Below are 26,700 nucleotides of genomic sequence, written 5' to 3' on the forward strand. Positions count from 1 at the left end.
AATTCCTCAACAGCCATTTAAGCAGGCTCTTTACCTCCTAAGGAACAAGCTTGTGGAAAGAAGTGCCTTTCTTTTTTATTCTTTTTCTTTTTATTTTTTTCAAGTGAGCTGTCTCACCATTGCAGATTTTCCCAAGTCCTTGCAACTCTAATTAAAATGTGGTAATTGGTTATGTTACCTCAATTACCATGATGCATGGACATTGATACAAAGCGACACCAATTGAATCCCTTGGGTGTTATACCCCAAGGCCATCCCATTTATTGTGGCCTTATTATTTTCAATTATGTGGCTGGATGTACAGCATACTTTCAAGCCAATACAGATGAAGGTTCCACTGGACTTTCAGTGTAATGTACACATAAGATGAGTCAGAAGAAAAGAAATAATTTTTTGTTTTCATGAGGTATAGTAGTGAACTTGATGATCAGAAAAATTAATATTTCAGACATTTTCAGGGCAATGTGAGAATTAGGGCACCTTAACCCAAATTGCCTTAGCTCAAAACCTCCATTTTAAATGCATGAGTAATACTGTCCCTTCAATAATTAGCCCTCTCTGTTGAATAAGAAAAGGAATTGTCTGCTCCATAAAACAGGTATGTTTCTCATTCAATGAATAAGCATTCTGTATAAAAAGCAGCTTCCCCACTCACCAAAAAGGCAGGAATATTGAACGGCAACTAAAGTAAAATCCACTAGAAACCACAGATTTTTTCCCTTTCTCCCTGTCCCAAAAAAGTTAATTTCCACGGTCACCTCATTGCAGCTTTCTATACAGAGACAAACCTGATCTGGGCAGGACATACACAAATTGGAATCCTCTGTAGCAGCTGGAATAATCCATTGAGGTAAACACATAATTTGCATTGGGCATGCCTCTGACTGAGCAAAGAAGTTTAAAAAACTTGCTGAAACAACTTACATATTAGAACTTTGACTTAATTTATGGGCACAACTATGACTGATTCTGTCCCAAAACCATTTTTTAAATTTTCAGTCTTCCAAGTACACTGTAGGTTCTAAAGGAAAGTGCATAGTGAGTTAAAGCTTCTCCAGCTGTTGAGCAGGAATTTTAGATGGCAATTTTGAGTTTAGTTAAATGAAGATTGTTGCTATTGCTATTGCAATTGCCAGGCAGTATTCTTTTTCCTTTAAGATGCTTGCTATCTGGGTCTTGTTAGACAAGCTATAAGGCATCTGTGTAATCCTGAAGTTAAAATTAAGGTGATATATAACATTATATCAGCAAAATATGGAATGATAAATCTGGATTAAAAGAATTTACTAGAAAAAAAACAAACCAAACCAAACAAACAAAAAAAAAAAAAAACACAGGAAAAAAACCTCCAACACCAAAACAAACAGATGGGGGAGATAAAAACCTCTTTTGCTAAAACAAATTAGGACTGCTTCCAGTTTTCTGAGGTTCTTTCACTTTATGAATACCTCATTCTATATAGCTAGATTAACCTACTGAATCTAATCATATTTCATCTTTCTGGAGCCATTCTTATTGATAATTTCACAGTCTACATAGAACTGTTCGTTTATGAGCTTTTGCCTGGCTGTAGGTGCATGAAGTACATGCCAATAACTTGTTATTTGTAAACTTATCGTGCCCACTATTGCAAAAGGTGAGCAAAACTAAAAACTGCTGAAGACCATAAATGAAGACAATTCAAAAGAAACATAAAAGTTTTCTGTGGTTAATACCAGCGTACCTTTGTAACATTTCAAGTGGCCCAGATAAGTGACTGAATGTAAAAAGGGGCAGAAAGGGGACAAAGGAAGATCCCAGTACACAATTAGAAAACAGTAGAAGATGAAAGTGACTCTTGCACTGGGGCTATACAATTTTCTGGGGTAGCTTATTTACTGTCAGCAAGTCAGATGCCATGAATGAGTCAGATGCCATCAGGCTATAAAAACATCTCATTTGTTTTCATAAATTACAGTATTTTGTGGGCAACCACAAAGACAGACTTGTTACCAAGGGATATAGTTTTTGTGCCAAGACTGGCACACCATCAAATACAGAGATACGGTAGCAGAAGAAATGGTTCTGGTACCTACCCAAGAAATGACTGCACAGGAACTGAGTGAAAAAGAAGGTTAGAACATGCCAACTCAGGCAAGGAAAGTCAAAGAAATCCTGCAGTGGCTGGAGCATATTTAAATGTTGAGAATATGGATAGTTTTATCAGCAAGAGAAACTTGTAGATACTGACATACTTAAAAGAAGCATTATTATAAAGCAGCCTAAGATGAGAGATTCCAAAACAAAAGTGAAAATTAGATGAGCACCATGAGCAGCCATTTAGATGGCTGCTATCTTTCAGCAGAAAGAATGACACACCCCTCAGCCAGCGAAAGTCAGCTCAGCCCAGCAGATAACTCCAGACCACCCCAGGCAAAGTGGGAACAAATCAGTGGGTACCTTGTGAAGTTCCAAGCCTCCAGATATCAAGTGAGATTCTGTGCTCATATCCTCACCATGCCTCAACTCCTGATCGATTGCAATCCCAAACAGAAACACAAGACTCCACTCCTGCTGCAAGAGCAGCACCTAGCTCTAATTACCTCCTAAAAGTTTATTTAGAGCAACTGCTTCCATGCAGCAACTGCCCACATGCAAAAGAGGGTATGTTCATTACAGTAACTTGGACCTCTGTCAGCACGCTCTAACATATCTCACAAATGCAACTTCTTTTTGTTCCAAGTCAAACAGGAGACACACATCTACTAAAAAAAAAAAATCCCAAACCTGCTGATCTGTGCTACTTTAAGATAACACAGCTAGAATGTGGTTCACTCCCTCTTGGGCTATTAAAGACACAGCAATACTCAGCCTCTAACAAAAAAAAAAAAAATCAGTATTCTGAGAGCTGTTTTTTGTTTGGTTGTTTCCTAAATACTGCACATACTTATTTCTGAAGCTCCAAAGTTCAACTGTTCTTCTACTGCTGGTCAGATCATTAAACATTTTGTGTAGCACAAACCAAATTTATTAGAGCTATTGCTGCAGCACATTAGTAATATGACTACAACTATTCCTAAGATGGAACTATCACAAAAACATAACCAGCATTTCTCAAGAGATTAAAAATCTCTGCTACTGTATTTTCTTTCTTTATCAATCTTTTCTTTTCCTCACCCTCATATTTGTCTTCTAACCCATTCACTTGCCCAGCCTATTTCACTAATGAATTCTTTTACTTCTGTACACATTTCTTGCTCTCCCAGACTCATTACCATCAAAATTCTCAGCAGCTATTGAGATGGCATTAGTCTTCTTTTATTTCTTGACTTTCCTCTCAATTAAATGTAATGTATTGTTTCAAACTTCTACCTACAATTTCCATAAAACTTCTTTCTGGATCCTCACTAGTTCTGTTTTTTCTTTAATTCCACTGAAATTTCTGCAACATTTTCTCACAATCTCAATTATCTTCACTTTTTACATTGCCAGTTGACTAATCCCATGCTTATAAAACCAATGCTAACACTACATCTGCTCTTCAGAGATGAGTTCTTTCCATGCTACATCATAGAGAGCCCCTTTTGGCTTGTCCTAACAGTCTGTTCAAACCTCTTCCTTCATCGAGTCCCATTTCTATATCAATACCTAAAGCAAAAGAGCCAGTAAAACAAACTAGCAGAGAAGCATTCCTATGTTATAAGTTATGGAAAAGGCTGGCAAGCAACATTATTATTCCCTTCACCAGTTCATTTTTCCCCAGTATCCTTCTCACTAACTCACCATTTCTTGGGCTGTTTAGACTAATAGGATTTTCACTCGGGAACTGCTAGAGTTTCTAAACAACACCTTATGTATCTTCATACTGTAGGACCCTAACTGAACCAGAAAATTATAGCTTCTGTTATTTTTGTAAAGGAACTTTAAAAAAAAGAAGTCAAAAGTAGTATTTCACTGTTAGTCAGATAATTGTTAAGAAGGATGTGTCTAGATATTTTCCTTTGCTTTGCTTAATAAAAACCTAAAAAAATATATCACTTATTCCCAAATCTCACCAAGACTCTTCAGTATATGAACTACATAGGAACTACATATATTGTTGTCAATGTAGCTGCAGTATACAGACTTCAGCAGTGTCATAGTTGCAAAAGACATGCTGAGCCTATTCATCCATTACAGTCAATGGTGTTACAGTAGGGATTATTTTATTCCCCCTGCTTTGTAATATAGTTTTATGCTGTGGAAAACCAATCTAATTCATGCCACTTAATGGATGGTTTAAGCAGAGTGCTATTTTGCCTCTTAGGAATCATTTCCCTGAGATAAAAGCAAATTACTACATTTTACTTATATTCAAATAACACAGGATTGTATATTAATCACATACCCATGGCATTCTATGTGAAATGCACATCTACTGCTGGGACGCTAATTAAAATCAGTCTTAGTTACACAGGAAACTCTTTCTAAGATACACTTACAATCAGTGAAATATGTCTCTGGGCCCAGCTCTGTTTAGGAGCTGAGCAACTTAGCAGCAGCAGAGGATTTGGTTTTTCTACTGGGTGGGATCAGATATGATGAGATTAAATATCTAGCAAATACAATATGTATATGTGAGTTTATATTATCAAACAATGTTGTCCATACAATACTGTGTGAAAAACTGAAGATTCATTTGTAGACAGTAAAGACTAAGAATGGCATCTCTGTCAGAAGAAAACACTCAGAGATGGGTATCTATGGGTATATTTTCTTGTGCTGAAAAAGTGTTTCTTGTGAAGAATGAAATCCCACGAGACCTTTTTAAAGCAAGCATCACTCACCGAGTCTTTTTCCAATCGCTTCTGTAGCCTGGTTTGCCAGTGGACAGCTTGCATGACAATGGCTTCCCACCTCCTCTCAAGGTTTACAATTATCAGCTGCATGGACTGGTGATCTGCATTTAGGTTGCAGGTCTCCTGATCATCCAGGAGGTGCTGGCATAATCGCAGCACAGAGGCTACCCCACGGCGCCTCTGCTTGATCTCAGAGCATAGAGACTGAAGGACAGACAAACAGCAGATGTCAGCATGGAATACTTTTCAAACTGAAATATTAATTATTATCTGATATTTAGTGGTGCCCAATCTCTGTCTTGCAATATTTTTTTTCAGGTCTTCCATAAATTCTGTCTTCCGTACTTCTGTCAAAGCTAAGTGTTTTGTTTTCAGATAAATACAGTCTTAACCTTAACAGCACAGACAGACTAACACTACATTCAGTCTTCTTCAAACAAATGCCATACATAGCTAACTGTCTCTATAATGCTGAAAGTTTTATGGTGTAGACTCGTTTATTCTTCCTTTCTTTTTCATTCAACTGGGTCACATCTGAAATGAGTTACCCTGACAGTAATCAGCTTCAGAAATTCTACAGGAAAATAAGAGAGAAAAATTGTAGTCATGCAATGAGAATATGTATATTTTTAGAAAAAACAATAGAAATTATGGGTCATATGTGCCCTGTCACAGGAGAAACATTACAGAAAGAGAAAAATCAGTATAAAATTGTTTACAGATGTTTTTTGTTATCATAAAATATTTTCAGGGTAGTTCCATATTCAAGTAAATGTAGGAAAAGTGTGACAATTGTATCATCCCTGAAAAGGAGTAATTCACTGCATTTATTTCATATACTGATTCCAGTGCTACTGAAAATGCAGTCTGACGTATACTGGATGATGGAAGACAATTGCTAAGCCCTAATACTGAAACTTGATGGGAGCCAGGATATGTTGGTTTTTTCACCAAAACCCTAAGAAACTGCACTGAAAATCTTGAAGAGTGACAGAATAAATAATGCATCCTACATGCCAGAACTAGAGCGACGTCTACCACCAGGAAGCAGTTAATGGCATGGGTGCTTCCAAGCATGGTTTTATCTGTGATTACACTCTACTGTCACTGAACATCAAACCAGGATTTTTTTAAGCCACAACAAATTTTAATAATAACATCTATGAAGCTGGGGTACAGAAGGCAGAACTGCACGTGAAGATGACTGCTTCAGCCCAGGTTCTGAGATCCTTTACTTTTATAACATTGCAAAGCTCAAGTATTCAATAATTATCTTAGGGATGTGCTACTCCTGAATTTACAAGGACTGTGCTCTACACATGGGAGCTTTACAGATAATTTAAATTGTAACTTGCCAACATCTGTTTCCCTCTGTGGGACACCACAGATGAAAGTGCATGACCCCATGAGAAAATCTGAACTATCGTCTTTTTTGAAGACAGGGTGTTTGCCCCTAAACTTTCAGTTAATAATAAGAAGCAAGTAAAAAAAAGTCACAATATCTCTCAAAGCTGTTCAGAAGTGCTAACTGATAAAAAACCAGGATCATCTTTTTTAATTTTATTAGCAAAACAAAAACATTCTATAGAAAAGTGAATTCCATTTCCAGTTTTTGTGTCACTGTTTCTTTAAAAATTGAAATTTATAATTAGAAATGTCATAACTCAAATGAGTATTTTGCTGCTGTTCTTGATCAATAATATCAAGGTGAAAGTGTGAGCCAAAAGGTTGGTATATACAGCTAAAAACATGGATCTTTTCTTTGCATAGGGATAGTGTGCAAAAGACAAGGATTTCTTTTAAAGCCTTCAAGAGAAATGATGATTAAACTCACAAACATAGCTGAATTACTAATCTACTTTCACTAGCACAATTGGGCCATCCTAACAGATTGCTTATTAATCAACAAGGGTAAACAAGGCAATGCAATCTCATTTAAAGCAGAAGTTTTAGTGCCTAAAAGTATTTGTGTTCAAAATGTTATTCCCGATAAGCCTTCATTAGAAGACATCTTAAAATGATTAAGTACATTTCATTGCAAAGTACACTGAGTAGTATAGTAGCAGGTGGACATTTCATACAGATGTTCCACTTATTGATATAATGCATTCTATAGCTATTTAAATTACCCTAACTCTATAATAGCTAGAATTCTATTACTTCTGTAATGAGAGAACCCTGTACCTTTAATATTTCTGCATTTTAAATAAGGTGAATGACAAATTCTCAAACCACTATTTATGGCAAAATATGACCAGGAATTTTATTATTCAATTTATACCAGAGCTGCATTTTCACTTGCGTTTCCTGAACTTGCCCTTATTTATTTTCCTAGTGTTCATTACTAGTTTCCTTCGTGGTCCTTGATGTAACCACCACGTCTGGCACATTTCCCTTCTGATGCTGTTCATTAGCTTAATGTCAGAGCAGGAAAAATACCAGCCAACCAAACCAGACCAAAAAGTCTATCTAAAGTCAGTGTTTTTATTTTACATTTTATAAGTAACAGCTAGGCAATTCAGTTTTTTTGGAAGTGATGGTGAGTTATACACCAATCACAGACAAATTTAAGTAGGTCTGCATTAACTTCATAGAAGTCAATATGGCTCAGAATCAGGCCCCATAACATTAATTTACCTTGATCTATCTGATTAAGTCATCCCTTATAAATATTGGTCTTTTCTGATACAATGTCTTTTAACATGATGAGGTAAGGAGAATTGCATTCATAAGCCATTATAGGGGACTTTAAGTGAGGCCTTTACATTGTGTTATCTGAAAGCAGAGCTGCAGCGTCCAAGTCATTTCTAATTTATATCAATTTTACACCAGCATAATAACAGTAGCTTTACTGAAGTTATTTCTGATTTACATGGCTGTGACAGTACAATTAGGCCTATGGCACTTTTGTTTCAATTTTATTACATGATATTATGGTTAATATTAAACAGGAGAAGAATGAAGTGCTTGTATCTAACAGTGTATTGAAATAGTTGGCTATAGAAACAATACTTTAAAACCCAGAGAACTTAATCATGTAAAGACATCTTTAAGCCCTATATAATAGCACTAGCAATAATGACTTTTAGCAGTATTAGGGTCTTGTGTTCAGTGTCCTAAAGGGACACAATAATTGCCTATAGCCCATGACATGATATATACACTGTGGTGCTGGATATCCATCCAGGTTTTGCTATTGTTAAAATTGCATCCTTTTATAAAAACCTGTCAATACAGTAATTGCACATGCAAAATATGCTTCCAGAATGACAGTTAATTCAATTAATTATTTGCAAGGTACATTGTGAATGTAGAAGCTATAATTCATGTTTGATAAAAGTAAATTAATTTAAAAATTTGATGAGTAAGGAAATATGATGAGTACCTCTCTTGAGCCTAAAGCCTTATGGTTTAAAGCTGTTATTGTAAGCTACTGGGCACTTCAGAAAATTAGGATGTGATCTAACTGAGGTGCATCACTTAGGCTCACTTAGTCTTCTGTGTGTGCAAAAGATTTGTTGAAGCATAGATTAAGAGATCAAACACTTACAATTTTGTCCCCTCATACCATCATGTGTCCATTGAGCTGTGGTAAACATAAACACAATCCAAATCTTTGCAAATGTGGCAGAAACATATTCACTTAAGCCTTTGCAGTGAGACTTAAATAAATGTATTTGACTTTTTTGCTGCAGGCTAAGAGTATACACAGTAACTGCAACTGCTGTGTATGAAGTTGACTTCGTGTCTGAGTCATTTGCTTCTCAACAGATACCCTGATATCACTGAGGTGTTAGTCATTAGAATGTTTTCATGGTCATGGCTTCCCATACTGAGGATTCCTGTCCAATTCTTTACTTCCCCCTGCCTACTCCTATTTTCAGTGCTTTGAAGTTATCACCCGCATAGCTAAAAAGAGCTACCTGAAACTACTTTCACAGCTTGTTAATACCATGACTTAAATCATCTGGAAAAGCCCCTGCTGAGTCAAATGACATCAAACACTCCTTCCAAGCCAAGGGCTAATGGCACTATCTATGGGGATGGAAGTGGCCATGATCTGAACAGAAGGTGCTTGGCTTAGCTATGTGACTCCTGAGTGAGTCGCATATGACCAGAAACATGTGTGCAGTTTTAGGCAGCACCAGAGAATATGAGAGGCATAGAAAGGTGGGAAGTTGAGGAATGTTACAGCTCCTCAAGCCCCAGTGAGTTTCCATCCCTCAGCCTTCCTGCAGCATATCAGCATCTGAGCTGTGCTGCACCACCTGCTCTGCATGACTGAAAGACCTGTATGGGAAGTCAGCTTTCTGACACGAGATGTTAAGATGAGTAGGCCACTGAAACAGGTTATATCAAGAATCTTGACCAGCTGTTTATATTAACTGTTTAAGACACTTGATGAATTCAATGGGATTAATTATGCTTAAAAGTAGTTTAAAAGTCATAGTAAAATTAGTTGAGTTGCCTTAAATCCACATAATCCACACATTCACCACATAGATTATTGAGATGTTTTCATAGCCTCATTTATAACATGTTGTTTGGAGAATTTATTTTTATGGGATCTGAACCTTCTTGTTTTCACTCTACAACTGGACTAAATTTTCATGTAGAGATGGCCAGTTGAAAAAAGTTGGACAATGACAAACAAATGGATTTTCTTTGGGCTTTCAGGTCCAGAAGAAATGCCAAGATATACTGAGATCAGTGCTATTTTGGGGCTTCTGTGTACACATGAGAAATACTGACTGTTTTAGGAACACAAAAGAAGTTCAGCTGCAGATAAATTACCAGATCTAAGAGAAAACATCTGTCTAACTTTGGTCTCTTAAAGGCTAACTCTTCCTCCTTGTTGCATGTGGATATGTGAGGGAGGAAATGATACACTTCTGATTGCACCAGTTGTTCTTTGATGGAAGGTGGATCTGCTGTTCTTTAGTACAACAATCACATGCCGAAATTAGGGCAGGATCTGAGAATGAAAGTCACTCTTCTGTGTACAGCAATCAAAATACACCTTTTAGAATTTATTTGCTTTTTATGCCTGATTTTTGGCTAGGGCAACATTTCAGGTTTTAAAAGTGATAATGTAAAACTTTATCACAACTAACAGAAATTATACATCAATAAGGAGAAACAAGAAAGAGGAAAAATAAAAGAGGAAATGCTTGCAAAGTTTGGGTAAAATATAGTTTTCAGTGCTGTCTGTGAAATGGCAATGCCTGTTGGAACTTCTCAGGGTAATGCATTCTTGCAGGACAAATGGTGAAAAGAAGAATTTTTGTTTCGAATGAAAAAGAAAACCAACAATTTCTCAAAAATTATTAATAGGGGAGTAATTCCTTGAAATAAAAAAGCTAAATGACGAAGATAGAAAATGAATGATAACTCGTCATTGTTTAGAAAAATACTGCCAAACCTGTGTGCTTTTGCTGATTTCAAGGTTAAAAGAATATGTCACCTAATATGGGAAATCTACTCAGTTGCATACTGTGTGACTTAATCTATATTGAAGCTAAATATTCTATAAGCATGCAGTGAAGTGCAAAAAACAGCAATTGAAAAATGACATGATTAAATGGCACAACATGCAATCATTTGCTCTCAATTATATCAATGTATCTTCTTCATTTCAAGGACGCAGGCAGAAATATTGTTTTTTAAATGCCTCTATTAAATTGGGCACCAATAATAAAATAGATGAGAGCCCTAATAAGCTCATTTGCCTAACATATATCACACACCACAAAACTATTCTCTCCAAACGGGTTTGTTCATAGATCTGTCTCCCAGTTGTCACCAGTCTTGGCTATATTAAAAGATTTTAAAGGCACAAAGCTTGCAGACCATTGAGTGAAAAACCTTTGTATTTAACCCTTGAGAGAAATGTAATGCTAATTATGGAAAAAGTATTGATATAATATCTTTCCTGTCACATTTTATTATGATGACAGTCACAACAGAATCTGGGAATGACGTTTTAGAAATATCATCTAATTGCAAGTCAGAAATACAGAATGACAGTTTAAAGTAGAATATCACTTCTTTCAAAATAGTGAACTGGTTCTCTTCATTTGAAAGCTCTACTTTTAATAGTATTACAACCACTAAATTGCTACACGGATCATATCTCTGCAACTCTCTGCAAACTGTTATGATATTTCTCTTACAAGAGAACTGTGTCTCTTTCTAGACATATTAAAAATGACAATGAACTAGAAGGAAAAAAAGACTTCATTTTTGCAGTAGCTTTAGGAATGTACATAGGAGTTTGCATTCCACATATAAGCAAGTATTTAATGAATTTCTTTCATTAGCTTTAAAAAGTTACATGGGTATCTGTACTTACTTGAATAAATAATTGAATTATTTATTATTATATGTGTTCTTAAAATATTACATAATTTATATGATACTTTATTATTATTTTAATAATTAAGTTAATTAAATAGGTAAATATATTTATATTGAGTAAAATCTTTACTTTTAAGTAGCATTCCCATTTTTCTGTAGAAGCAAAATTTATGCATTAAAAACAGTTGCAATTCAGATTAGATGGTTCTGGACCCATTCCATAAAAGCTACTATTATATCTGTATGGCATTCTTTAACTTCTTTGTTCTATTCCTTATGCCTGTTTAAGTACCTCAAAATATTTGTTTGTAAGAATACCATTCAATGTCTGTTATTTAGCTCATACTCCCATGTAACTAGTAATATGTAATATACTCCTCTTCATAAATTAAAAACACTATTAAAATTCCAGACGTATAAAACAATATGAAGATTAAGTTACTATAAAAGAAACTATAATAGCTTACAGATTGCTTGTATCATTACGAAAGCGCTGGTATCTATTACAGTGTCTCCCTGGAATAAAGAATGCACTTTTGGCAATAATCTGTTAAAAAAAGTGCCCATTATTGTTAAGATGCTCCTATCTTAACTCTAAACTAGTGTGCAATTACAGAAAGATAACTTTTAAAAATAAAAGTAAAATGGTGTTGGATGAAAATGAATCTTCCCTACTGAAATAAAACAAATCTCTTCCAAGACTTATATATTTCTTGCATTTCATGCAGGGAATTTGATTCATTTTCAAACTGAAGTATTTTAGAGCTACATACTGCCCACTTTGAAGTTGGGGTTAACTTGGTTCCAGGGAATAAGTCAAGTCACTCAGATAGAGGAGCCAGAGGGGATGGCAGGAGGATTCATATTTCTAGTCCAGCATCCTGTTTATAAATGGCTTTGGTTTGTGTCCTCTTCTCATTTAATTTGAGATATTATCTTTCCAGTGAAAAAGATTCAAAGGAGAAATATTGCAGGAAGTGCCACAATTTTCCAGGGTTTCATTTTTTGCCCCCAGAAAATGCTAAGATAAAAAACAGGCTAATCATCAGAGAGGTAGGATAAACATCAGTGTTGTGTTTTGCTTTTGTAGTGAATCCTGAACTACACTGATCAAAAATATGTTTACCTATATTGGACATTTTAAATTTGAAATTTTTGTTAGATCACCACAGTGAGTAGAGTTTCAAATGAAATGTGTATAAATTCAAGACAGGAAACTAATTTAGGCACAGGTGGAAACTTTTCTTAAAAATCATTTAGGTTCAACTTGATGTCCAGTCTTTGAAATTCACTTAGAATTACATTTTAAAAGAAATCAAGACGTTTCTCCACATAGATCACATATTTTATGCCAAGGAACCACCTCCAATTGCCTAAAAACTTTAGGTATGAATTTCAGGCATTTTTAGGGAAGAGTTAAAACTGTTAAAACTTCATATTCTATCCTGGAGCTATATTGAGCTTGAAAGGAAGAACTTCCTTGCATGGGTGTACATCAATATCTGTAATTCTCAAGCTGAGGTTCAGATGTTAATAGCATACTCACTCCCTTTCTTAATCTAGTTCCCTCTTAGGTGGTAGGCATGTATTTTTGCTGTCCTTGTGCAATGGGCCTGGTATATTCCAAAATATAGTGAGAGCTTAGATCCTATTCTGAATCACAGAAAAACATGTCCTGCGGTGTATAGGTATTACCTTTTCTATGGGAAAGCAGCAAACATAAAATAGATTAGACTATTCATTTGGCGACTTCAGAACAGGAAAGGGGAAATAAACACATGCAATAAGTAAGGAAAAAGATATTTCCTCTGGCTTTTTTCTCATGTCAACGAAGTAAACTTCACCTGAATGCAAAAACACACAAGTTGAGCTGTGCCAGAGTAAACTGAGGAAAATAAATTCTGATGTTTTCATGTCTAACTGTATACGCACAGGGACAACAAACAGGCTTTTCCAGAAATTGTGTTCATCTGATTTCCAAAAGCAGTGCATCCTCAGAATGAATATACATTCTTTTACCTTACCTTAAGCATAAATATACAGTCAGGCCCACAGTTTTTGGGTTCAGTTCAAAACAAAACTAAAAGCTCCCAACAAGAGAAGCTACTTAGAGCAGAATCAACCAGAGCCAGGCAGCACTGTGGTGAGGTAGGCTCAACCCTCTCAGATGTAGGGTAGCTTCCTCAGTACCTAACTTGGTAAATAAGATCAAGACAAGTGATCACATTGACGAGGGAAGTAGTTGTCCCTCTCTGCTTGCCCCTGGTGAGGCTGCATCTCAAGTCCTGTGTCCAGTTCTGGTCCCCTCACTCCAAGAAAGACATTGGGGTGCTGGAGCATGTCCAAAGAAGGGCAACGGAGCTTCTGAAAGGTCTGGCAGGCAGATCATATGAGGAGTGGCTGAAGGAGCTGGAATTGTTCAGCTTGAAGGAAAGGAGGCTCAGAGTATCACTCTCTACGACTACGTGAAAGGAACTTAGTGCCATAGTTTAGTTGACATGGTGGTATTCAGCCAAAAGTTGGAGTTGATGGTCTTGGAGGTCTATTCTAAAATTTATGATTATGTGATTCTATAAATATGTTAAGTTTTAAATTAATATGAACTTGCCCCTTGTACCAGTTAGACGGACATGACTGACACACACAGTTTAGTCCCAGGACTATGAGAGGGCTTGAATTAGAAGGAAGGACAGAAGCAGTGATTTGGTCAGGATGAACTGTAAATGGCAGACAAAAAGCTAAGGGTTATCAAAAACCAGATGTCTGGCTATGGTGACTGCTTGCTGTGATAGTCTTAGAGACTCAGAGGTACTCATAGTATTGTGCCTTCAAGTGCCATATTTACACTGCCTGGATGATAAGATTGGGGTGAAAAGCAAGAGGACCATGAAAGAGGCCTTCACTTCTTCCTTCACTAATGCTTAGAACATAATGAGGCTCCTCTTATTGACCAAAATGTGAAAGTAAGCATCAATGTGACAATGGGAAAGGTGGTTCCGAAAGAATGACATTGCACCATCGGCCATTGACAAAATGCAGAGAAAATCCATCAGATTAGGGGCCAGGCCTTCAGTTTTATTCTGACACAAGAAAATGCACCTCTTCCCTGAGAGAGCAGTAAAGGAGTCATCCTTCAAAGGACAGGAATCCACATAGTATATTTTTTCCCCACTGACTTTATGCAGCAAGTATTATGTAAGCCACTCTCCTGACCCTAGAAATATGGTACTAGTCTACAAATTCCATTCCTGACTGACATCTCATATTTGTGATCCATAATTTACCTGATAAGGACTGCAATAAATACAAAGGAATGTATACTGAGGACCTGTTCTCTTACACTCATATTCTTAATCATAATAAATTACCCTGAAAATTCTACTAAAATCAATAGATTTCATGGCAGTATGAAATTAATTTTCAGTATAAATAAAGGTACTTACTTTAATACAGGTAAATACAGTTCATAAAAATACTCCCTATTGGGACTATGATCTTTTAACTTACATATAAAGGCAAAACTTGGGAAAATTGTTCAGTATGATCTACCAATTAAACAAAAACCTCATTAGTGGAGTTTAATGGCTCCAGAGACACTATTCAATCAATAGTCCACTAATATTGGATAGATTTGCACCTGAAAATGCAATGCTATGACTCCAAAGAGGCAGTTATAGATAGTCAAATAAATCAAATAATCACATGCAGCAGTACAAAGTGAACTTTGATGGAGATAGTGCAGTGAATTTTTCTTAACTGTCTTATATTCCCAGTCCATGCTGTACTTGTTTTTCTACATGTTATCAGTAACAAAGGTAAAGCTTTAAGGCCAACCAAAGTACCAACCCTCTCTGTAAATTAGTGCAAGTCAGTCCTGGCTTATTTTTAGGGGAAATATTTCTTTCTTGTTTTCTTTTCTCATCTTCTGCTTTCTTCTCATTTTCCTTTTCCAGGCTGATAGTAACAGAAGAGAATGATTCTGGTTTTGCTGTAAATAAGTCTTCAAGGCAACAGCAGAACAATAAGAAGTCTTATTTTCAAGGAATCATTTGGATAGATGAAAAGAAGAAAAAGCCAATTATATCTTCAATCGTTAATGAAAATAATAAGTGATAGAACTGAGAATGTTCTCTCAAAAGAAGCCGTTTTTTACTTCTACACATATGAGCCTTCAAGAGGCCATGACTTAGAGGGGGAAATATAGCTCCAAGTCTGTAGGTGTCATTGATATGAAAGTCTTGGGAAAGGAACTGTAAGCCCTTTGTCACTATGAAATTGCCAGATTTACTTTGTAATGGCCAGTTTGGAACAGCTTCCTCTGTAGGCCAGCATCTTCTGTGTTGCTCAAATTGAGTGAGACCTCAAGTCTCTCAAGCTTAACCATGACAAAAGAATTAAAAATAGATCCTCTCAGTACAGTACGAAAGACAAAGACAAGGGCTCAACTACCTCCTCAACAGTTCCCATTAGTAAGATGGTTCAAATGGACACCCTATTGCACATCTAGGAGGACTGGAAGGGAAATTTGGGCTTAACCTTTCTGGAAAATAAATAAACCTGTAATTAGTGCAGAAGAACCTCACAGGTATCCGTAAATCATTCTAAGTGGAATTGCAATTGTCTCATCCCCAAGTCCCTCTGTCCTAATGATACTCCTGACAATTTTTTGAGTGGGATTCATCTGAACTAACAGAAAATGTGAGCCTGAGACAGTCATTTAGAAGCAGATATTCTGAGGTGCAGTACCTCTTCTCCATAGCCTAAATTGTCAATTTTTTGGTTTTGGATGCCTAAACCAGAATGGATTAATTGCATCCCAAAAGTACTTTCTCCCTTCCAATTACTAGAAAAGAAACTCAGAGAAGATCTCTGCCCTGTAGTTAGCCTGTTTTAACATGCCTCTACTGTTTGTGGGACAAACATCTTGGTGTATCAGAAATAAGGGGACAGTACATAAAATAGACCTAAGAAATAAGTGAAATATGAATGTTTATGCTAAAATTAGCCACTAGGTCGTTCTCTGTCCACCCAGGCATTCAGTAGAGTGCTGTATCTGAGCTCTGCTGAGCTCAGCTCTTCCTATTACTAGAGAAACCTCATCCCACACCCCAGTCTTAGTCGAGAGGCTCTTCTGTCCCTTCATTTGTCCCAGCAAAGAGAACAATTGAGGGGGGAAAAGAAAGGTTTAGACAACTTCATATTCTTTAAGATTAATTTTGATGTTTTGATTAATCAGAAAGTAAGTAACATTGTAAAAAACCCTCAGAATTTATGGTTCAGGATTCAAGCCAAAATGAGACGATGGAATGACAGCTGCTATCTCAGTAAAGCATTTATTCTTAAATGGGAATTCAATGTCATATCTGTGTTACCTTAAATAGGGAGAGCTTATTGAAACACATAGCGAAATTTTTTTCAGTAATTAGTATATTAAATAAAAATCTGAGGTAGATTAAATATCTAAGTGTTCTGTGTTTATGTGTATTTGCATACATACTGTATGCCCTTCTATTTGCTAAAATTGAATCCAAACAAAATTTGGGCAAAGAATTTTTCATCTGTGAAAAGTTTTAGGTCTCTGAAGTCACACTCCTTTTGAGAAATTTATTAAAACATTTTTTTTCCCATCATAGAGGTGTGAAAAGGATTAAATCCAGCTTGACTTCTTTTGGACTTTCTGTGGCAGACTGTTTTGCATACTTTTGTTACATGCATATTGAAATTCTCTAATTCTTTGATTGCAGCTCTGCCAGAAACATCATTCTAAAAACTGTAAAGGATCCAGAATGCAGTGGTGAAAGCAATCCCTGCCACCAGTAGGAACAGCCAGCATTTTCTTTAATTTCTGAGTCTCCAAACCTTTATTCAACATTAATAGTTTTATTTCATTTTGGCCATAATTTTAAATGCTTCCAAACTCACTTGTGTTTTATTTGGCTGAAGTACGTTTAACTGGTTTTTTTTGTATGATGTACAGTGCTGACTCTTCTACAAACTTTTCAGTAAATATAAAAAGCATCATAAGACATATTGACTCTTAATTACCAATGCAACCTATATTATTTAATCAGAAAGTTCAGTTGCCTTAGGCATTGGAGAAATAAGAGATGTTGCTGAGAAATACTTTTTTTTTTAAATGACACTACATCATCTGGTATGCTCAAGTCATAAATGTAGTGAAAGATGAAAACTTACAGTTCTGAGTGGGTCTAGTCATTAGAAATAGTTACAACCAGCACATAATTTACACTGTTTACAAGGTAAGCAGAAATGGCAACAAATAATACTAACTGTGGAATTCAATAAACCGTTGACTTTTAGAAATTTCAAATGAGAAAAAATTTTCAACATGTTTTGTATGATTAAGTAGTCTGATTTCTTTAATGGATATATTGACCGAAGTGAATGAAAACCACAAGTTTTCAGTACTACTGAAAACCAAGACTATTTTTGTTAGAGACACAAAGATTTAAGAGACAGGTATGACTCTATATAGCATGTTGCTTATTGCTTCAAATAAAACCAGATCAGGAAATGACATGAAATGCAACATTATTTTTGCCAAACACAATTTAGCAGAAAATGTCTGCTAAAATCCTGTTCTGAAGAGGAAAAATCTTGTTCCCTATCTCAGTTTGGAGGAGAAAGAGAACAAGGTCCTTCATAAATCTTGCTTCTGGAAACACTAGAGGCTTTCCCAGTTGTACATGATTGAGAAGGGATTCTGAGACAGACAGGCACTCACAAGTCTAAGCTTGTTCTCAAGTAGCTGGTCCATGAGCCAAACCCAAAACAATTTTTGAAAGCTGATCATTCTCTGTACAAAACACTTAAATGTCTTAAGTTTTATTGCAAGTGACAAAAATATATGACCAATTATTTAGGCTCTCTTGCTGCTTTTGAGGGAATTTTGCAGAGAAAAAAGCATGCTTTTTGAAGTCCCAGACACATAAAAGAAACGTGGCAGACCACTTCTACCGACAAGCTAACAGGCACATAAATTTCTGGCTAGACCTTACTCAAATGAAACTTGGTAAAAAACTTTCACGAAAGAATTCAAACTCTTTTTATTATTGCTTCTCATTCTTTACAGCTCCAAATCTCTCCTGACCTACAAAATAGCTGTATATTGTTATTTTAGAAAATTGGTTGTGCCAATTATTAGTCTCATAATATCTGGTATTTCAGGGGCTAGAACTATGTGTTTACCTGAGAATTTTGGATTTCATTTAAAAGGTAAGATTCTGGTTCTTGTCCACATAATTTCCTGTGGAAAGCTAGAAAAGGTGAACTCAAAGGACTTAAAGAGGAATAAAAAGCATGAGTAAATAAAATAAACATATATTTATTACTATGATGAGCTCTAGAATTGGAAATAATTTTTATTTTCTTAGTTTACATTTTGTGTTGCAACAGAAGAGATAACTGCACTCAGACACCCTGGCTTCCCCCTTTACAGCTCAGCAACTTGTGTTCGTTATTTCTCCCTTCTTGAATAGAGCTGTAGTTATGCTACACTTGACTTTCTGTGAAAACCTTGAAAAGTCATTTAATCTCCGTGTATTTTATTTCCCTCATTTCTAAAAAGGTGATGATAATAATATCTACCTTAAATGTTTAGTGGGGCTTAGTTCAGGAATGTCTGTGCCACATGTAGAGCTCCTTGACTGGACAGTACTACAGAAATTCTAGGTATTATTATTACACAGGAGTATTCCAAAAGGAAATAATGCAGTAGTGAATTCTTTGATAAAAAGAACACTCAAATTTGGATGGCATGATTTTCTATAAAAAAGAAAAAGAAGTCAAAATAGTTTCCTACTAGTGAATTTAACAACTACTCCTCCCACCACATCACTCTCATCTTGGGTTCCAACTGCATGTGAGCTACACATTCAATTCGCCCTCCAATTGCAAAATGGAAGGAGAACACCTCAAAAATGGAATAACGATTTTTCCTAAGGCATAACTGTAATTTAAAGCATAACATTATGGAATGAAAATCAATGGCATTGTTGAGTTTATTTTATTAAAAATGTTTCCCTGTGTACAGTGACTGTGTGTATTGGGATGGTGCATCACAGTAAATTTCCATTAAGAAACAATGATTCACTTACCACAGTGAAAGCAGTAATAAGGTTAAACTCTTAAGTGGAAAGTAAGTCAAACTAAACCCCAGCAGGTTTTCTACTAGTGGCATAGCTAATGTTTTTGAAAATGTTCTAAATGTTCTCTCTCAAATATATGTATTATACATTGCAGTATTGTTAATTATATCCATTTTCTCTTTTATACACTTCCCCAGGAGATCAGTGAAGAATGGAAAACTTACTTATAGTGAATTTCAGATTTAATGAGACAAAGATGGTTCAATATATATGACAAAATGATGTGCTCTCGCCATATTTGATAGGTAATTATTTTTTATACTCTAATGGCTACCATTTTGAAAATAATTAATGTATTATTTGTGTAATTAATAGATAATCAATCAAGTAAGGAAATACTCTGGCTACATCATGGTGGATAACACTATGCTGTTTAACATCTCTGGAGCTTTTGGCATGATATCATACCATATATGTATAAAAAGATTTAACTTGAGAGATTTATGCACAAAATATGTAAGATTGGTATAGTACTACTCTGTTTGTGTGTACGTGTGTGTGTGTGTATACTAATATAAAAAAAATTTAGATTTAAATAAAGCTTTCCTGAAATTAGATTTTTAAATTCATAGTTCTGCACTTAAATAAATGCCACAATTTTCTACAGGAATACAAATGTCCAGCATTTCCTATAGAAAATATGCATCTGTAGCTGTGAAGTTCTGCAGGTCTATCAACAGCCCTTCCTAATCACTTGCTTTGAAGTTTGCTGATAGATCAAACAGAATCACCATGACTTTTTTTCCCCATTAGCAGAAGACTCCAAATAATTACGAAATAGTATTGATATCATAAGAAAACACAAAATTGCTTTTACAAGTGGACAAGTTCAGGAATCTGAAAACCACTGACTTTATCTACAATGGCACACCCTTCTCACTAATCATCATTATTGAAAAATGATGGCAGCATACTCTTTGAGGTGCATATTTAAGAAATTGTCCATCCCCTTGAGACTGCTGTTGCCGTAGATGCCCTGGTGTACTAGTGGAAGAGAAAACACCTCTTTACCTCTAAAGCTCAACAATGACTTGTGATTCCTTTCTTATTCTTTGGTCAAAGATCACTTGCAGAGTAAAGTGACCTGTAATGATGACTTGGGTGAGGGTTTATTTAGAAACTATGAAGAGAAGAAAATTGCACAGTTCTGCCAGGTGTGTTTGCTAAATTAGCCCTCTTTCCTGAATGTTACCACTACTTACAGGAAATGGAACAAAACATGCAACCTCCACTAACTCAGTTGCACAGCTGAACACTGGCCTTCGGTTGAAAGAGCTTATCATCTGAATAAAGCATTGTGACTACAATCTTTTCCCTCTTTTTTATTAATCTTCAGGCTTAGGCTTAGGATGTGGCCTAGATTAATGCAAATCTCACAGTCTATATGTCTTTTCCACATATCTAGTCACCACAACCTTGTATGTTTTCTCATGTACGCTAAATTTAGCTCACTGTAATTGTTACCTCAGATAGGCTGTTCTTGACTCATATGTGCAGACAGGTTATTAAACTGATGATCACACAAGACCTTAATTACCTTATGCTGAGAGTGAAGTTTGGAGTGAAGCTTTCTGAGACAAATATTCAGCTGCTTTTTTTTTGCCCCTCCCCATTTCAGGGGGGTTGGGGTTGGAAATAGATCATCTTTAGGGTCTCCTCCAACCCAAGCCATTTGATGACTGTACGTTTTATACTGAGGTAGAAGGAAAGAATACTATTGCTTTTACAATCGTGGTGCAATTAGCCCTCTAAAGACCTCTTTTGCAAAAAATAATTATAAATATTATTGTAAAGATTCAATAAAATAAACATGAGTGAACACATATATAAAAATGAAAACATATCATTAAATATATACATGCATTTCATTATGTTATGTTAAAGATAAATATTTTATCCCACCATAAAGAAGAGTTTCTCTACGAAAGCTATGATAGTTTTTTTATTACCTTAAAATATTGCAGTTGTTTCTCAGTATTCATTGTTCCTTCATTTTCTTGTCTCAGACAGGAATTGAAGATGAAAAGCTCTGTATCTCTCAGCCACCCTTTCAGCTCTTTGATCCTGACCTCCAGCTGCCTTACCAGGCTGCCGCTTTCAGGCGAGAGCAGGTCACGTGGACCTAACCCACTGTGCCCTACCATTGTGTCTTGGATCTTCTCTCCTAGGGTTTTCTAATGCATCAGATAAAAAAAAAAAAATACATAGATTAGTCTTATGTACCAAAACATATATAGGTTAATGTGCAACAACAAGAATCCCTTAAATAACTAGAGATGCTTTTTGATAATTATGACTAATATCAATCAATTTCATTCTTTTTTTCTTTGTTTCAATACATTTCAATTTTCCTACCCTTGTTTCTCATTTATGCTGTTCTCTCTGGGTCACTGACTTTGCTAGAAGGATTATAAATTAGTGTTTACTAAGAATAATTAAGGACAGAAGAAGCAAAATTCTTCATAACTTTGTAAACTAGTTAGTTTACAGAATTGGTTGGTGACTTCAGACACTTATGGCTAAGAGTATAAGACCAGTATATACCAGTATATAACCAGTATAAGAGTTACTGGTTTCTAGACAGCAACAGAAAATATGAAAATCACTGAATTCACCAGACCCCTATCCAAGGTAGCATTAACATTTTTGGAGGAACACTGAGATATTTTTTGAGGTCTGAACAGTTAGGTTATAATTTTCATTCATGTAGCCCTGAGGCTGTATAGAGGAACAGTTAGGTCACAAAAGCTGGTTTGTTTTTAAGTGGTTGAACTCATTCAGACACCAAAAATCCTCACTGTTCCTGAACATAAGGCCAATTTTTTAGGCAACCAAATTCAAATTTCAGTTCTCCGTGTTAAGAATCCACTTTGAGATAATGGACCAGACAAAACGTTTGTCTGCTATTGCTAATGAAACTAATTTACTCCAGCTTCTCAAAGTAATACTTCTAATAACAGAATCACTGAATAACATTTTGATAGTGGACGCTGGGTGCTTAATGAATATTCTGAAGAGGCCAGGGATAGAAAGTTATCTTCCTTTTCAGTATTTCGAAAGGCAATCCTTTAACATCAGAAGAGAGATGTGCTGTTGCCTGCTTCTCCTATGCCAAGCAGTGTTTTATCTGACCTATAAGAGGCTGTCAGACTGACACTTATTATAAGCACTAGATCTGTGTTACTGATTGTAGAATATTGAATATACACTGACACTCACATCCAATAACCTTTTAAACTGATAATTAGTGGCGGTTAATTGTTGTAACATGAAGATACAGTTTTAGGTGACCCAGTATGTCTGTCTGTTGGAAGTGCATGCTATAAAAGTTACTGGAATATAATTTATAACAATGAAATTAGCTTCCAAAAATACGCTTTAAAACACAAGTAAAATTAGAGCAACAGATATTAATCTGCTACATGGCATTCTGTAAATCACATCGTTAGGAGATCATAACTGAAAACATGCTTTCTTGGCACCCTTCTATTTTCATGGTGCAAATATTGATAATTTGAAGACCCTCAGTGGAATCCAGCACTAGCTATTGTTTTTATGCTGCAACAAAAGTAGCAGCAGGAGGTGAAATCAATGCCCTTGGAGGGTAGGGTCACAAAAAAGAATTTATTGCCACTTTTTTGTTCTGGAACAGTTTGCAATCATAAATTCTTCATAAACAGAATACTTCAGAGAATGGTCCGTCTTCATAAATATACGACAGAGGACATCAATTTCATTTAATTCACAATTTGTGTCAGCACAGCAGATGCCAATGCCTGCCTTGATAGGGTTGTTTAATATGCAATTGAGACAGAGTAATATTCAGCACAGGGGACAAAATTTCACAGATTAAACTGTACGCACCACTGACATTTCATTCTAATGTATTTCCATTCCACAGTGTTCACCTTAGATGAAAGTAATATTAAAAACCATATCCCTCTATTTTGCCATTGTTAGAAGTTAAAATCCTTGTCTTTAATTTTTTTCATGCCAATTAAAATGTAATCATGCCAATTAAAACAGTATGTCTAGTGCTGTTAGTTTCTGCAGAGGTTTTTATTAAATTAAACAAAACTCCATCAAACTCTGCTTATTATTCATGAAACTGCATTTAGCAGAAACACTGTAATATTATTTTTCTGTAAATGCTGAAATTAATGGCAAAACTTAATATGGAGGTATATTTTGATTTTAACATTTTAACTGAGAAGCAAAGGGCTTCAAAATTTTTAAGACAGTTTTCCTAGATTTTAAGAATTATGATCTTATTTCATAGTTTGATGTCCTACCAGCTTTAATCAGTGCCACTGAACTAAGCTGATTAAATACACTGAAATTCATAAATGTAAGGCTTATATCTAAAATTATTTAAAAATAAAAGTTGTCATGATCAGATGCAAAAGATTGGGTTAGTAAGTCTTTTCCAAATCAGTACATTTATTAACAATCAAACAAGTTCAAAATGCTTATGGTGATGCTGCAGATTAAAATTAAAAGTAATAAGCTCACTGCTCATAAGGCAAATTTTAACATTTTCTGAAAATTTGCACATTTAGAGAATCAACTGATTAGAAGCAACTCTGCTTAACTAAAAATCCCCACCCTGAAATGGCTATTGCATTACCACATCACCTAAAGTGACTTAAGTCAGTATTTAAAATGCTGTTGGGAGGCTGCATGTATATCTTACTAATAATATATTAGAAATATTTTTTAAACTAGGATAATAGCATGCAAAATTATGCAATGTAACTGTATTGCTAATATCACACATCTATAATTAATCATTTAAAGTAATTTATAAATTTATCTTACCCTTGATTTGAAGTGAAGGCAATTAAGGAGAGGAGTGGATGGAAAAATATATAGTTTGACCTCTCTCTCTCAGCTGTTTTACAACAATAGGACAATAGTGTCTCCTGCACAGTGCCATCACCGGTCTCTGGGTAACAGAATCCCTATATTGCTTTTTGCCAGATTCTTGTATCTCACTCTTTGGCTGAGACCCAGCCCATCATAGCGTGAAATGAATTACATGAAACTTTTTTGGCTTTTGTCAAAAGTGAGATGAATACAGCAGCATGAAACATATCCTGGCTGTATTCTCAGCTTCAGGTATGCAGATTTGTACTGAATCTGTGTATTTGTTTTTGAGCCATCAGTGTGACCTGAAATATGCAGTGACAACCCCACTTTTCATCTTAAAGGTATAGTAAATAGTTAAACAGTAGATGTCTCTAACATGTACCTTCAGAATAAATTCTATTAACATTCACTCAAGCATGACAGTCAGTGTATATCAGATATACTGCATTATAGTTGACTTGGTGCATACCCATAATACATGGCATATTTTACTTACATTTTTTATGTATTAAAGAACTAAAATTATTAAAGTCAGACAGGAGACAAGCACGGAATAAAAAAAATCAACAGAAAAGGAAAAGGCTATGGAGTTTTTATAATAGAATGAGTAGCTTGTTTGAAATATACGTGGTGGATTGAAAGAGAGAGATATTTGTGCTCCAAATTAGAAATCAGACAGACAGTGTACTTCAACACACAAAAATGTACACAAAACCCACAAACAGTAATAAAAATGCAAATACCCCAAGCAGTTCCCATTTTTCATTAATTGAATCCACTTTTTCAAGGAGATCGTTTGGTAGTAAAACACCACTTTTCTTCAGAGCTTCAACCTTACTAAGCAGTTCCATCTTTTTCGGGTGCCTGATTGACATTTCTACATTGTATCTCTAAAATGAAAAGAAATGTATAGTATTAGCTGCTGCAGAGAGTTTTTTCCATAAAAAAATAAACTTTAATTGTATGTGCCCAGTTATGATCATGCTCCATCTGACATTTTCTCATTTTATTTTTTTTAAGCACACAACCTTCTCATAACATATCATAAGAGATTTCGGTACCAAGCACGTAGAGTTCTGGGAGGCACATCTATACAGGTGGTTACCAATTGATTACACATAGTAATATTCACTCTCTCACAATATTCACTTGTACAATAATATCCACTAAGACTCTCCCATCTGAAGCTTGATCTGCCTTTGTCTCATTCAGGTTAGTGGTATCTTATTTTTAAAACATGCTACTTCAGCAAGCAACACTGAGGTTCTTCATGTAAAACAAACCAAAATGAAACTAGAAACCCCAAGGAAATAATTTCATGCTTCTGTTTCCTCTAGAGTTTATTTATTCTCTCTCCCATTGTGGTTTCTGTGTCACACATGGGCCTGAAAATGTGAGAGTTTGACCTTCGAAAAACAATTAGAAATAGTTCCCCTAAAACACAATACCAGTTACTTGATTTTTATTGCATCAACCAACAGGAATAGTGAACTGGCCAACAAATGAGAACAGCCACAATGTTAACAGAGTCCAATAGTTTCTTCAAGTTGAAAGTACCTTCTATTTGTACACTGTTATTTATTGTTAAAAAACAAAGAAAAAAAGAACAGAGAAAACAGGTATAAAACTAGAAGCTTCTTTCAGAAATTCTTTCATAGGACTTTCTAAATATTTAGGTCTATATTATTTACATAGTCTATAAAAATGTGCTCTAATATACAGACAAACTAGAAAATAAATATTTTTCTTAAAATTGTATTCTCTGGAAACCTGACTTAACTATTACGTATAATGGCTACTATAGTGGTTAATTATGTTTTCATAGTTGGTATAGTAAATTAAAAAAAAAATTAACACACAGGAATCCACATATACATATCCTTCATATAGTTAAGCTAATTAAGTGTGAAAAGACTCATTGAAATGAAACTTCTGATATGGCCAAAAATGTGCCTTTTACTGAAAGAAGAGAGTTCAGTACATATACTTGCAAAGGTGTTTACAAGACTTACATAAATTATGCAAAGCTATTAGAAAATTGCTTCCTAAACATTAAGCTTTCTTTGCTTCAAATTCAGTCCAGAAAACTGCTATTGCAGCTCATACTGAAAATGTTAATAACTGGGATAAATATAAAAATTAAATGAAAATTAGGAATGTTTAAAACATGGGTGCCTTTGCCAGATCCAAGAGCATGCTCTGTAGGAAAACAAAGCAAAAATACAATTGCAGACAGCTTAAAGAAAATAATAAAGGTGTGAAATCACTGTTTCAGCTAACAGGTTCTCAGCATTTCCATGCATATGTTTGCATATTGTTAGTTTCATATTTTAATCTCTCATTTACACAACACATGCACATCATTTGTATTATGTAAACTTCAGCAAATATTAGTCATTTGTGGATCATAGAGCAAATGTTTTAAATGAGGTGATTTAAACCATTTCTCATTATTAATGAACACTGATCAGGTGTCTGCGTATCCAAAA

At 35.2% G+C, this 26,700-nt stretch overlaps 1 protein-coding gene across 1 annotated transcript in view; it reads right to left on the reverse strand.

Moving 5' to 3' along the window:
- The window catches only part of AKAP6 (A-kinase anchoring protein 6), a 258,767-nt gene that overhangs the window by 23,043 nt on the left and 209,024 nt on the right, over positions 1-26,700 (reverse strand). Inside the window, exons 11-13 of the mRNA XM_064713383.1 lie at positions 24,955-25,101; positions 21,292-21,516; positions 4,806-5,021 (exon numbers count right to left, since the gene is read on the reverse strand). Coding sequence (XP_064569453.1) covers positions 4,806-5,021; positions 21,292-21,516; positions 24,955-25,101 — 588 coding nt within the window. The remainder of the gene's footprint in view (positions 1-4,805; positions 5,022-21,291; positions 21,517-24,954; positions 25,102-26,700) is intronic.

Source organism: Zonotrichia leucophrys, chromosome 5 (genome assembly GCF_028769735.1).
Source record: "Zonotrichia leucophrys gambelii isolate GWCS_2022_RI chromosome 5, RI_Zleu_2.0, whole genome shotgun sequence".
Classification (NCBI taxonomy): domain Eukaryota; kingdom Metazoa; phylum Chordata; class Aves; order Passeriformes; family Passerellidae; genus Zonotrichia; species Zonotrichia leucophrys.